Source organism: Cebus imitator, unplaced genomic scaffold (genome assembly GCF_001604975.1).
Source record: "Cebus imitator isolate Cc_AM_T3 unplaced genomic scaffold, Cebus_imitator-1.0 Scaffold717, whole genome shotgun sequence".
In the NCBI taxonomy this organism is placed as follows: domain Eukaryota; kingdom Metazoa; phylum Chordata; class Mammalia; order Primates; family Cebidae; genus Cebus; species Cebus imitator.
In genome coordinates, this window is record NW_016108032.1 from 421,388 (window position 1) to 435,472 (window position 14,085).

The window sequence follows — 14,085 nt, forward strand, 5'->3', positions numbered from 1 at the left end:
ATTTTTGTTTTAATACTTATGTTTGTGATACAAGTCTTCCGATTGTAATCATACTATCATTGCCCTTAAATATTCCATTAACATATTTCATTACCTATGAGCATTATATTTCAGAAGGTAATGAACTTTGACATGTCATTTTTAGCACACATTTTGTATATAAAAATTATACTTAAACTGAATACATCGTAACATATAGGTTTGCTCACAGTAGATGGAAAGCATTACTTTTTAAGAAGTGTTGTGCTAAGCCTGCTGGATGGATGGATGGATGGATGGTTGGGTGGATGGATGGACAGACTTAATTTGGAAACACTTAAATGAAAAATAATGGAAATGATGATAAATATATTTTCTTTCTTTTATTTTTTCTTATACAGGGAAGCCTATAGCAAACTTTTGTCTCACCTGGGACAGGTGGGACAAGATGCGATGCAGAGACTGGAAAATGATAATACTTAATATATTTTGTGATTCATCCTGTCTATTGCTTATCAGTATCTATAGCCACATTGTACCACTCCAGTTCCTACTTTAATTATATAATGTTCTGTTTAAAATAATTCTAGGATTTTTTTCCTTTTATATCAGTAAGTAAAAAGTGTATAAATAAGGAACTAAAGTTAATTAGCAACTATGTAATAGGATTCTTGGAGCTTTGCAAAAGTGCATTCTACCTTGATGAGATTTTAGTTAAACTAAATTAAAGAAACTTTTTCTAACTAGGAGTGTTTCTGTGTGTGTGTATGAGTATTAAGCAGATACTTCATCCATGGACTTTTTGTTGTAATATGACCTACTGCCTTCCTGCCTTGTGACTGATTTGTCATGTTTATTTTTTATTTTTACAATAACAGTTATGTTTTAATATGATGCTTTTTCAAACTACCTGGCTATCCTATACTGTTTTTTTTTTTAGTAAGGGAAAGGTGTTGGGAAATGAGACTGTTTATTTGTTTTTCTTTTTTAAATGTGTGAGGCAAGTTAATAAAACCCTTACAAAGCATACTTAACTGTGTTAGGAATGAGACTGAATTTGGCTAAAGGAAGCTGATAGCCCTGAACATGCCAACAGTGCTTATATTTAGGTTCCAGGAGTTGCCAGTTTTTCTTTATTTATCCTTTCTTTTGGAGTTGTCATTTAAAAATCATATCAGGAAGAGGAAATACAAGAGACTTTAAGAAAAGAGAATAAATAAAAATATTCTAGAAAATTAATAATAATAGTGGTCTGAGAAGTCAGCTGATATGTCTTCCTGCTCTTTAGCCAGAGCTTCTTATAACTTAGCATTTTATCCAAGAAACCTGTTTAGTTTCCTTTAACAACTTTTGTGTCTCAACTTTGGAACTCTTACCTCATCCAGATTGTTTGTTTTACCAGTTGGATCTTCTCCTTGACTCCTTTTCATGGTCAGCATTATTTGGTTGAAGAAACTCCAGTCCAAGTTTTGGGAACCCACCTGGTTCTCAAACTCAGCTTTGCTTTATGATCTTGAGCTAGTTACTTAACCTTTTTCAGTTCTGGTTTCTTCACGGAGAAGAAAAGAAGAATCCCTTTACTATATGACAATGTTATTGTGAGAATCAATGGGATAATGTATGTTAAAATGTTTGGTGGCCCATATTTCTGTTTAGAAATGTACAAATATAATTAGTATATTATTCATGTACAATTAAGACAAAGAAAGCCTCTCAGTTTTATCTTTCTCTAGTGATATGTCCCAGATGAATGATCCCACTTTCTGTTTTCTTACATCATGTTTGCTAACTTTGAAGTAATTTGTTTCCTTCTTGGGATTATAGTCTTTATCATGGTTCTGCTATTCCTTAAAGAAAACATTTCAGCCCTTCTCTGGCTCAAGGAGTATCTTTAAAAATGAAATACATTCTAATCAGCATTCTGTAATTAATAGTTCTCTCTTAATTGTGATCTATGAAATCCAAAGGAGTATCTGTTGTTTTCATAACATACAAATGGTCTGTTTTTCTCTCAAATTAACTTCATCAAATGGAATAAATGAAAGCTTAAGTCCGCTTAATAGACTTCATAACACTGAATTTCTTTTCATCATGATAGTGACTTACTAAAAAAAATGTATGGCTTGGCAAGTTTCAACAGTTACTAAGGAGTTTATTTAAGTTGATGCCTTTAAAGAGGTTATTTATGTGTGTGTGTACGTGTGTGTGTGTGTGGGGGGGGTGTTATTTTCCAAAGGAGATTGATAAAGATATCTCTGAGAATTTTGCTCCTTAGAATATGAAATGTTTAAAGGATAGGAAAAGCTGCTACTGAATCATGCATTAGGACATGTATCTGTAGATGCTAAGAATAACTAAAATCTGCACTTAAAAATGGTAGCTACAAAGTCTTTAACTATATGTGTGTATATATGTTTTATATTTATGCATAAGTAAAATTTTTAAAAACTTTTTAATTGAAGAAAAAAATTTATGACTAGTTCCTTTTTTTTTTGAAAATTTTCACTGATCCTTTATTTATTACTACAATCCTATCTTCCATTCTCAGACATGGAGCCCCTTATACCTGCTTCTGTAATAGCCACTTTTCCGTCAATATTCTGTAATTTCTGAGGCTGCTTCTTCCACCAGTGTAATATAAGCCATTCTCTTTTGGTCAGATGTGAGTTTGTTCTCCGTTCTCATGTTCTTTGTCCTCTGTGTGACAATTATATTTTCTTTTATCTTCCCATCACTTCCACAGTGATACTTCTCCTTCCTACATATACAGTTGACCCTTGAACAACACAAGTTTGAACTGTGTGGGTCCACTTATATGTGGATCTGAAATACAGTATTTGTAGGGTGCAAAACCTGAGTATATTGAGGACCATCTTTTTGTATAGGCAGGTTTCTCAGGGCCAACTGTGGGACTTGAGTATATGCAGATTTTGGTATGTGCAGGGCGTCCTGAAACCAATCCCCAGAGATACCAAGAAGTGACCACTGTATCCTGAGAATACCTTCATGGTCTTTTTTCCTGTCCCAAATTGTAAGATCTGACCCTTCATCGCTTTGTCTCTATGTTCTGTTAGTGGTGAACTGGTAACTCCAGCTTTTATCTCTTAGATCTATTTCTAGTGCTAATTTTTCTCTGAACCTCTCTCTGTATTTGGAGTCTCCTGAAATCTCAAGGCAACATGTCAAGCTACCCATGTCACTTTCTACTTCAGACTAGCTCCTGCTTTCTTTTTCTACCCAGGGAATACACTGTTGTCCCAAGTTACTTAACCTTGAAATATCAGAGGCATTTTAGGTTCTTCATTCTTCTCCCACTTTCAATTGATTAACATTAGAGGCTCTTAGGTGTCTTCCTTTTTTTTTTTTTTTTTTTGTGATCCCTTGCTTTCACTGTTTTTTGTTTGTTTGTTTTTTCTGTTGGGCACTACTTATTTCCTTAACCTTGGTTTTCTCTCCTACAGCTTATGTTTTAAAGTGTGTTTTCCTAAAATACTGTTTTCCTCTTGTTACTTTTGTGCTCAAGGACTTCCAGTAACTACCCATTGTTTATAAGGTGACATTGAAACCCTTCAGTCTGGAGACTTTCTGCCATCTGTCTGACTTTACCTTTTGTCCTCAAATTTATCTCTTTCTAAACAAGAGGCTCCTTTAGCAACTTTCTTTGATTGCCGTGTTCATCCTACACTCAGCTTCATTCAGTTTCCAGTGTGGAAACCGTAAGAACCTGTATAGGACCTGCTTCCTATAGAAACTTAAGACACTTAAATAGGAAGAAAATTAAAATATACATTTGGATACATGAGTATTCCAGTTGAATAATATCTGTAAAATGCCAGATGGAGTATAAAACATGATTGAAGAACAACAGAGTAATGAAAGGACTTTATTAGGCATTTGGATTTGGTTATGATTTAAATTTCAATTTAATTAGAACGTTTCCATGGCAAGGAGGAAAGCATGGAGGACTGTCTCTGTGGAAAAGTCATTCAGTATTGAATTCATTTGCATTAGAAGATTTTCATAGTTTAAAACTTGTATATCTTTACCTATCCTTAGTATGTTTTATTCTTAAGCATATTTGACTTTTTCTCCCTTGGCATCTATTTAAGAAAATATTCATGAGTCAAATGTTTGTGGGTTTTCATTACCCATTATTATTTTCTTCCATGCTTTACAACAAATTTCTTAAACTACCTTATTTTTAAAGAATTACATGGATCTGTTTCCATGTACTTTCACAGAATCTTTGACAGTTAAAATTATATGTTATATAAAAATTTGACAAGCTTCTGCAGTTGGGAAAAGCCTTTAGGAAATCTGCCTTCCCCAAACTGTACATGTTATCACAGCACTCATGTCTCCCCATGTTTAAAAGGTAAATAGATACAGAAACCTTACCAAAAGTTGAATCATCTGTACTAAATCACTGCTTTTTATTCAGACTTTTTATATAAATTTTATATTTTCCAAAAACTGATCTTTTGCCTACCCCTCTTAGAGTTAAAAATATTGCCTTATCAAGCAAGAGTATAGTATGCCAATATAAATAATATGCTTTATTTGGTTAGAAACAATACTGGTTTGGGAAGCATAGCATATTCTTCACAAATTTAAATTTTATTTTGATATTGTGATAGCCTGCATTGTAAATTACCAAATGATTGTAATTGACCAGTTTCTACTTAGTAAAATTTTTGGTGTACCAATGGCGATCCAATTTTTATTGCATTTATGAATTGTGCTTTTAGAAAAATTGTGGACAGTTTAATTTTATACACATATTTATGAGTTATTTGTGCATATGATAAAGATTAACTATATATGATAATAAAAGTATATATTTAACTTACATTGTGCCCTTGATTACTGAACTTTTTTTTAATATCAGAGTCACTATTTGGAAGCCAAGGTAAAAATGAGTCATGTTACCAGAAGGAATAACTTCTGGTAAAGGAATAATTTCTATCTTAATACAGATGTTTTTGCACTTTGTGGTAAAACTATAGAAAGTTAGGTTTTCAGATATTGTAGCCGAAAGAGATATGATATACATGTGGTTAAGGTGTGAAGAAAATATGAAGGAAAAAGTATGAAAAATATCCTAATCATTACCTAATTGGTATTTTATTAAGGATCTAAGATGTGTTATTGCATTGTAAAGATTATTTTAGAAATTCACATCTTTGCTGGCGTTTTCTTCTACAGCAAGAATATCTGCTATCATCTATGTGGTACTGTGTTTTGTTTTCTCTTTTAAAGTAAAATACTGATATTTAAGTGTTTGGAAGTCTCATGGCCTTCCTATAAAAATTCACATTAATATAATAATTTACATTACAAATACAATTTAGCCTTTAATTTTGAAGAGTAAAAATGGAAATGGAAGATGAGTAACTATAGGGTAGTTCACTTAAATAGAAAATGTATACATATTTGAATAATTTTGGTGAAATTTGGTTCATATGACCAGACATAGTTTAATAGAATTCTTATTTCTATTATTGATAACTTTGAATAAAAAGATCTAATTATAAGTTATCTGGGGTTTTTTCTTTTTCTTTTTAGGGAAGGGATGTTATTATTTTTTTTTTTTGTACTACTTTTCGCTATAGCTGTAAAGAGTATGTCTGAACCCTGTAAAACTTTTTAAAATTCTGAGTTTAGCTCTGTAATATTACTGAATATTACATTATAAAGATCACCTAGGAGGGGTTTGATAATATATGTTGATTTGTTTTATATGAACAGTTGGAAATATATACAGAAATAATGAAGGGTAGTCTCAGGCTGCCTTTCCATTATTAGTTGGGTAAGCTTATTTTTAGAGCATTTCCCTTTCATTGGTTGGATATAGGGCCTGGGAATACAAATAGATTTTAATAGTATTAGGTAAAACTGCTAGAGAGGAAATTCATGTCCCAAGTAGAAAAATTAGTATAGCTTAATTCTTAAGTCCTTGTTGAAAAGATTTCTGAAATACTGGAGTCCATTTTTCTGCCTTGGTAAGGCATTTTTAAAATTTAGTTTAGGTGGCTTATACCATTTAAAGAAGCTGTCTTCATTCTAAATATCAATGGTCAATATCAATTTTCACTGTTCAGAACTATCCAAATACTCAAGATTTTTGTCTAAATTCCAATTTTTTTAATGTACCTATTTTCCCTCTCCTTAGTCTCCTTCCTGCCCCTTGAATCTGAGTAACCAAAGGTCATATTTTTTTTTCAATGTTTTATATATATCAATATATGAAGTTAGTGAATTCTGTATTTAAGACAAAAAGATCTTTTTATTCACTTTTGATTACAAAAAATGGTTACATGAATAAAATAACAGTTATTTTAAGAGAGGGATTGCTGAATGATTAAACAACTGCCAAGGAAAAAAAGAGTGAATTCTTCCTTTTAATAAAGATGACCTAGGTCCTGAGGAAGTTAGGAAAAAGAAAAACTCATAGTATACTTGTTGAATTTGTTTTCAAATGTGATTAAGTTGTTTCATTTATTTTTTGTTATAGACAAAGCAAACCCCCAAAAAAAAAAACTAGCTTAAAAAAGAATTCTTATGCATTATTAAAAGTGATAGTAATAAAATATGTATTGGTGTTGGAGAAGGATCCCACAAGCACTCAAGATTGACATAACCTTTAACAAAGTGGAAAAACTTTTATTAGAACTGCCAATTCTAGGTTCAAATTTATGTCAAAGCACTTTATGTTACCATAATTAGTACTACTAAATTATTTTTTAGCTTTAAATGTCATTTTTCCCTAAATGATTTTAAATGAGACATCGGAGAGTCAAGTTTAGATATCTTTGGTTTTGGTAAACTCCCTATTTCCTAATTGTGTGTCTCTTTCACACAAAAGAGACTCTTTTCAGTATCATTTATTCCATAACATGTTTCCAAGCTCTAGCTAGTAATTTTTAAACTTTAAAAATAATCCTGTTCAAATGCAACGTTCTAAAGACAGTGAAACACCTTGTAATTTCAGTAACATTTTTCTTTTTCTTGGGCAAAGTATTTCATAATATTCACCTAATTCTCATAATTTTTTTTTTTAAATTAACATGGAAATCAGTAATGATCCTTCTTAAAAGTGGGAAAACTGAAGCATTGTAAAGTTAGGTTCTGACCCAAGGAGAGTAACCAAGGTGAAAAATATGGGTATTTCAACTGCTGTTCTTATGTATGTCTATTGTTCGTATCACCTTGAATAAAATATGGCATTTAAAAATTTATGTCATAATGCTGAGTCTCTACTGAGCAGGGCTGCATAATGTTAAATTCAAGCCCAGCTTTAAATAATAAAGGGATTAAGTACAGAATATATATTTTTTAAGATCATTGATGCCATTTAGTCAAATAAATTGCCTAACAACAGTGTTATGTTGTCTTCAGACAGTGCTGATTAGAAAAAGTGTACAAAGAATGCTCTAAAGACCCATGGAACATAATGTACCTTAAGTTGGCACTAAGCTGTACCACAATAAAAGTCACATATTGCATGTGGACATACTCTGAGAAGGGTGACAAGAGTTTTCAATAATGTATTTTAGAAAATTGTTCATTTTTTGCTTATATCTATCTGAATATAAGACCTATAAAGCAAGACAAGGAAGCATTGAGCACTGAGTCTTTTCATGCCCAGTATCCAACAGTCAGGGCTAAGTTCTTCCTCCTGTTCATGATAGTTGAGAGCATTGGCTTTTCAGATGGTGCCAATCCTGTGATGAGGCACTTGAAGAGTTTGAAGGTTAGGGCACGTGAAATATGGAGCTGGAAGGAAGCATGCTGCTATTCCATTGGAAGCAAAAGGTAGTGTAGGCCCATAGAATACTTCTTCTTTGCCTTCTCTGCTTACATCCAGTACCTACAAAAGAGGAAGAGAAGCCTGTACATCAAAGACTGCTCAAAATAAAGCTGTGTATACATAAAAGGAATTCTGAACTTAAATTCAGTTATGCCACCATCACCATATCTTAGGAATTCTTTTTCGTGCTTGAATGGTACCAGAAATATTTATTAAGCTCCTAATAAATGCTACACTATGTTAATATGTTTCTGGATGTACATATATACATACATATGTATTTATACACATTTAATTTTCAGAACAATTACGCAGTAAGTAGCATTATCGTCATTTAAGAAAACTGCCTTAGACAAGCTAAATAACTTGCCCAAACTAGTTAGTAAGTAGTCTGTCATAATATTGGCTTAAACATCCTCATCTGTGAAATGAAGAAAACAAGACCTTGCAGCTTTGTTGTGAAAATTGATGACATCTAGCTGAGTGTCTGGCAGGTAATGGAATATAACACAGCTTAGTAGCAAGTTCAAAATAAGTTCAGTTGATTGATTCTGGAAGTTTTTTCCCTGTTCTTTCCTGTTTATGCTGGAGTTTTGTTTTTGTTGTTTTTGTTTTTGAGACAGGGTCTTGCTTTGTCACCTAGGGTGGAGTGCAGTGGTGCTCACTGTAGCCTGGATCTCCTGGGTTCAAGCAGTCCTCCTGTCTCACGCTCCTGAATAGCCAGGATCACAGGTGCACATCGCCAAGTCTAGCTAATTTGTAAATTTTTTGTAGTGATGGGCTCTCACCATTTTGCACAGGCTGGTCTCAAACATTTGCCTCCCTTGGATTTGGTGTTTTTAAAAATAAATTTTGTCACTGACATTGTCATATTGTATTCCACCTTGGATCACTTTTCCTTCATCTGCATCCTGGACGTAGGTGTTACTCAATATTTCAATTGCAGGCCTGTTAGTATCCTCCTTTAATGATCTAGTCCACTCTCATGCCTTCATCTATCACCTGTATAGATAAATCTTAAGCCTATAACTGCAAGAATGTATTATTTTACAGGAAATGGGCCCTTGAAATTTGGGGATCCATGCTCACAAATGAGAAAATTACTAAGTCCTAGAATAGAAGATCAAAATTACAGCCATTTTCTCCCCAAGTGGAGATTAGATGTCCCAATCCCTTTATTGAACAATATACCCTGTCACTACTAATTTAAAATAACTCATATACTAAATACAAAGCTTTTCTCTGTTCTGTTAATTGATATATTTTATTTGTGTCACATTTACAGTTGTTTTGACTAGGTAAGGCAAGACTCCCTCATTTATTTTCAAAATTTTCTTGGTTATTCTTATACATTTACTCCCTAGAGAAACTTTCAAGATCAGTTTGACAGGTATCACTCCTTTACCCCATGAGAAAAGGGAAACCCCAGTGGAGCTTTGGATAGTATTTCATTAAGAAAGTAAATCAGAGGTCATTTAGTATTTGCTACAATTCTATAAGGCTAAGTATTATCTTCAATTTATAAAGAAGAAAATTGGCAACTGGAAAAAAAAAAAAAAGTGACTTTCTCAAGGTCACACAGCAAGTGATGGAGCCAATATTTGAGCTCAAGATGCAACCCAGAAAGAGCAAGGATTTTGTGCCCTCTCTCCTGAATTAAAACATTTTTAGAAGGCAAAATATTAATGAGATAATCATCCAGAGAGCTTTTGTCTGGTTCCTTGGGCCAACAGAGACTGCATATGTTAAGCAGATGTATTTAATCTGAGAAGGGAAAAGGAAGCATTGGCAGTTTTTCTCCAAAACATTCCCCTGTAAACTGGCTGAAAGAAGGCATTTGGGAGAATGTGGTGCCAAGCTGGCACTATATCCTTCAGCCAAAAAGAAATAATAGTAAATGAAGAGAACAGTAGAGGTGATCTAAAAACAGACTAATCACTTGCACGCTTATGCAGCTGCTCCTTTATGTGCCACTTGTCATCCATGGCACACAAGATTAGAGTCAAACCTCTGTGCCATACATTAGTTTATACACCCACTAAATAACACCCTTTGCAAGTAATCTATTTCCCGTATTTTCCATGAGTGTTTATTACTAACAAGTCCAAATCTCAGTCTAAAAGCATCTCTGCTTTTCTCTGCATTGTCCTTGTGATGGATAAGTAGTCTGCTAAATCAGATTAGTAGCAGGAAATAAAGTACGCTTTTTCAACATTTGACATGCTTCATCCCACTGTGGTTGAATCTTACAACACACAATTAAAAGAACTTGGATTAGGGTCAGAAAGGACAGTTCAATGAGACATTGGTTGGTACTTTTGAGAGCAAAAATACGACTTTAGTCCTTCCGAATGTTAATAGAACAATCTCTGAACTATTTAAGTCTGACTTGTACTAACCAGCCATTGCTCTTGGATTAATGATTTGTGGATTAATCTTGGATCAAATATTAGGTAGATTTGTGATTGATGACACAAAAAATTTAAACCTTTATATTTTTGGTCTGCATTTGATTTTCCCCACCATGCTTCTGTACTTAACCCACTGACATACTTACGAATTTCCATTGTTAAGCATTTTCTCATAAATACCATTCCAGTCTCCCATTATCTTGCCTCTGTTGGTGTTCTTTAAGTAACAAAGATGTGGCCTACTTTTGAACATGTAGCTAGTCTCTCCAACCATCAATTTATTACTGTTAGTGTATTGAAACAAATAGTTCTATAGTCATCCATAACATAAAAAACATTTGAGCCTTATTTCAGAATGAATAATATAGCCTGTAACCAGCTGTCAGTAACCAAAATGAAAGATATATGTCTACTATCCATGAAGGTCTCTATTTCAAACATCTCTTTAAGTGATAATCCATATGCTTATACGCATACTTATTAATAGTAAATACCTATTAATAGTAAAGGCTCTTAAAAATAAATCCGCTGGGTGTGGTAGTTCACGCCTGTAATCCCAGCACTTTGGGAGGCCAAGGTGGGCGAATCACGAGGTCAGGAGTTTGAGACCAGCCTGGGCAGCGTGGTGAAACCTCGTCTCTACTAAAAATACAAAAAAATTAGCTGGAAATCATGGTGCATGCCTGCAATCCCAGCTACTTGGGAGGCTGAGGCAGGAGAATCACTGTAACCCAGGAGGAGAACTTCGCAGTGAGCAGAGATCGTGCCACTGTACTGCAGCCTAGGAGACAGAGCAAGACTCTGTTTCAAAAAAAAATTTTTTTAACAAATTTGTCTGTGCTTTGTAGGACCAGTGTGCCAGCCAAAGGAATAAACAGCATTTTCCAAAGAATTCATTCTATTCATCAAAGTGGCTACTGGAACACAGAAATACCCATCATGGTAACTTTTATTTAAAAGCAAACATATTAGAATATATTATTGTACAATCTCAGAGGTAAAACTTATTCCACTAATACATGCATTGATTTAAAAAATAATTGAATCTCCTTTGAGAATCACCATAATCCTGAGGGTACTCTCAAATATCCTCAGTGGTTTAAAATATGCATTTATTTCTGTCTTCACTTCTTGTGGCTAGTTTTGTTTGAAAACAGCCAAATGTCATTAGGAGTTAATTAGTGTATATGATTAGTGATCATTCTAAAGAAAAATTATTTGGTGACAAAAAACCAAAGATGTGACTTTGAAGTGTTTTTGTTTTTAAGTGAACATTCAAGACTATTATAAAATAGGAGATGTGGAAAAAGTGCACTGTGGCAGCACTGTGGTCTCCTAAACTTGATATGTATGGCATTTTCTTTATTTCCTCATTATGTTATGGTTTCTACCCATTTTCTATTCCTTGAGCTAATCTGATAACTAAAAGTGTAGAAATATGCTCATAAATGTATTTAAAATTTACAACCTTATTTCATAATAAACTCAAACTTCCATTGTACAAGTGACCCAAATGAAGGGTCCCAAAGCCATTTAAAAACAGTGTTCCAGTAGAGAACTGTTGCCCACTTCTAGGTTCTACCAATTCTGAAAAGTGAAAAGTAAAAAGAAACCTAGAAGACTGTGAAAGACTACCAAATACATGCTTGGATGAAGACCAGCAGCACTCTTTGAGAAAAAGTTTGCTCATTTGTTGTTATCCAAAAGATAGGACTAAGCTCTAGTGCAGGTCAGCCTTCCATTAACTGACTGAAACCAGTACAAGGCAGTCTTCAGTGAACTCCTCTAAAGTCTTATGTGGCTCTTTGTGTGTGTGGCTTTGATAATTCTTTTCTCCTGTATTATTGTTTCCTGGTTTATTAATTTTCTCTCAACTTTATTATCTCTATCCTATTTTCTTTGTGATTATTTTTTGGTTCATTTTCTAACGTTCATTTTCTACGAAGCTATATATATATCTCACAAGCTTTGCTGTGTATTGTTTTCATTATCACAGTTCTGGGAATTTCTTTAAGTTCCACTATGATTTCTTCTTTAACCCATAAGCAATGTGTTTTATTATTTCCAGATATGTAGGGGTTTGTTTGTTTACTTATTTATTGAGATGAAGCTTCGCTCTTGTTGCCCAAGCTGGAGTGCAGTGGCACCATCTCAGCTCACCACAACCTCCACCTCCTGGGTCAAGTGATTCTCCTGCCTCAGCTTCCCCAGTAGCTAGGATTACAGGCATGCGCCACCCGCCCAGCTAATTTTGTATTTTTAGTAGAGACAGGGTTTCTCCATGTTGGTCAGGCTGGTCTCAAACTTCTGACCTCAGGTGATCTGCCCGCCTCAGCCGCCCAAAGTGCTGTGATTACAGGCGTAAGCCACCACACCCGGCTGGGGTTTATTTTTTTGTTAAGTTCTAACTTAATTGCTCTGTATTCGAGTTATATAATACTATAGGATACTTAATTTTTTTAACTCAAGTTTTCTTAATCCTATAGTATCTGACTGGTTTTGTAAACGTTCCATGTATGCTAAGAAAAAAATATTCTTTCCAACTGTTCAATCAGAACTCATATCCATTCAGACAAGCTTGTTAATTATATTTTTCATATCTACCCAACCCTTGCTGACGTTTTTTTTAAACTTCATCTATATGAATAATAGAAGTACTTTAAATTCCCCAGGCAAACCTCTGGCAAGACAAATCAAGAGAAGAGGAGGCAATATTATGAAAGTAAAGGGAGCTATAACTAAGGGTAACACAATAATTATATGCTAGCAATTTTGAAAACTTAAGACAACATGGAAGTTTCTTGAAAATATATATATATACCTTATGAGATGTGACTGAAAAAGAAGTAAAAAGATTGAGCTGTTCTGCAACTATTAAAGATATTGATGCAGTTGTTAAAAATCTTCCCATAAATATGAGATTAGATAATAAAAGTAGAAGGATATACTTTTCTGGAGGTGAGGAAGAAAGGTCAGGGCTAATACATGTCAATATTTTATCAGAGAACATGTAAAAGAGAAAACTATGGTAGTAACTGTAAAATAATAATAGGAGTAATACTTTGAATGTGTCTATCAGCAAGGGCTAATCTCTTCTGAAAGGCCTAGCTGGCAATTTGCCCAGCCTGGGCTGCTCATATGCTGATGCACCAGGGCTATTCTTTGGGACAGAGGCTGTCCCTATCAGACCAGTCATAAACCACTACTGCTAACAGCCTCTGCCATGAAGGAAGAACACCTTTGTAGGTGGTATTTGTAGGAATGAATGAACTGTAACATAAAAAATAAGGTAATGGTGTGGAAAGGAGGTATTTGTAAAGCTTTGGGGATGTGAAGGAACTATTGCCAAATATTTTTAGAATGTTTTGATTTGGGAGAAAGGGAAAGCTATACCAGTTCCCCAGTTTCTAGTACATATTACATATATTTTCAAAGCTCATCCCATTTTTATTTTTAATAGGGCTCAATCATTTAGGCATCTTTTTAGGATACAGGATGAAGTTTAGTAGCTGAAATAGTTGCACAAAAAAGGGACGTTAAGCCTCTTTCTAAATGTAAATATCTCTTTCTTCAGTAGCAGCATTGCAAAATGTAACCTCACTGAACCACTCGAACAAACTTCAAAATGAACTTCAACCACTCACCTGGATACAAGCCAGAGGCTCATTTGTCCAAATTGAATATCCACCAACTAAATATATTCTCCCATTATGGACAGCAACTCCAGATTCATTTTGGCCTAAAGTAAAGAGAATTGAATAAAAAGAAAAAAATCCATTTCTTACATATTTTAATTAACCCTTTTGCCACTGAGGGATACAATTGTCCCCTGTGGCAGATTTGTATATTCCATGGGATTTTTGCAGCAACGAATCACTGCCTCCC

At 34.0% G+C, this 14,085-nt stretch overlaps 2 protein-coding genes across 10 annotated transcripts in view; one reads left to right on the forward strand and one right to left on the reverse strand.

Moving 5' to 3' along the window:
* Nucleotides 1-11,390, forward strand: part of MMS22L (MMS22 like, DNA repair protein) — a 144,009-nt gene extending 132,619 nt beyond the window's left edge. For 3 of the 5 annotated variants that reach the window (XM_037735054.1, XM_037735052.1, XM_037735053.1), the window contains exon 25: nucleotides 11,049-11,390. In XM_037735054.1, the coding sequence (XP_037590982.1) occupies nucleotides 11,049-11,157 (109 nt within the window). In that variant the 3' untranslated portion in view covers nucleotides 11,158-11,390. Of the gene's footprint in view, nucleotides 1-380; nucleotides 4,829-11,048 lie in introns of those variants that run through there. The other 2 variants (XM_017518956.2, XM_017518957.2) reach the window with 1 other exon arrangement.
* Nucleotides 5,525-14,085, reverse strand: part of KLHL32 (kelch like family member 32) — a 170,529-nt gene continuing 161,968 nt past the window's right edge. For all 5 annotated transcript variants that reach the window (XR_001821882.2, XM_037735055.1, XM_017518958.2 and 2 more), the window contains 2 exons: nucleotides 13,845-13,939; nucleotides 5,525-7,849 (listed from right to left, as the gene is read on the reverse strand). Coding sequence is in view for 4 of the 5 variants with exons in the window: in XM_037735055.1 (XP_037590983.1) it covers nucleotides 7,688-7,849; nucleotides 13,845-13,939 (257 nt within the window). In the remaining variant the exon portion in view is untranslated. The remainder of the gene's footprint in view (nucleotides 7,850-13,844; nucleotides 13,940-14,085) is intronic.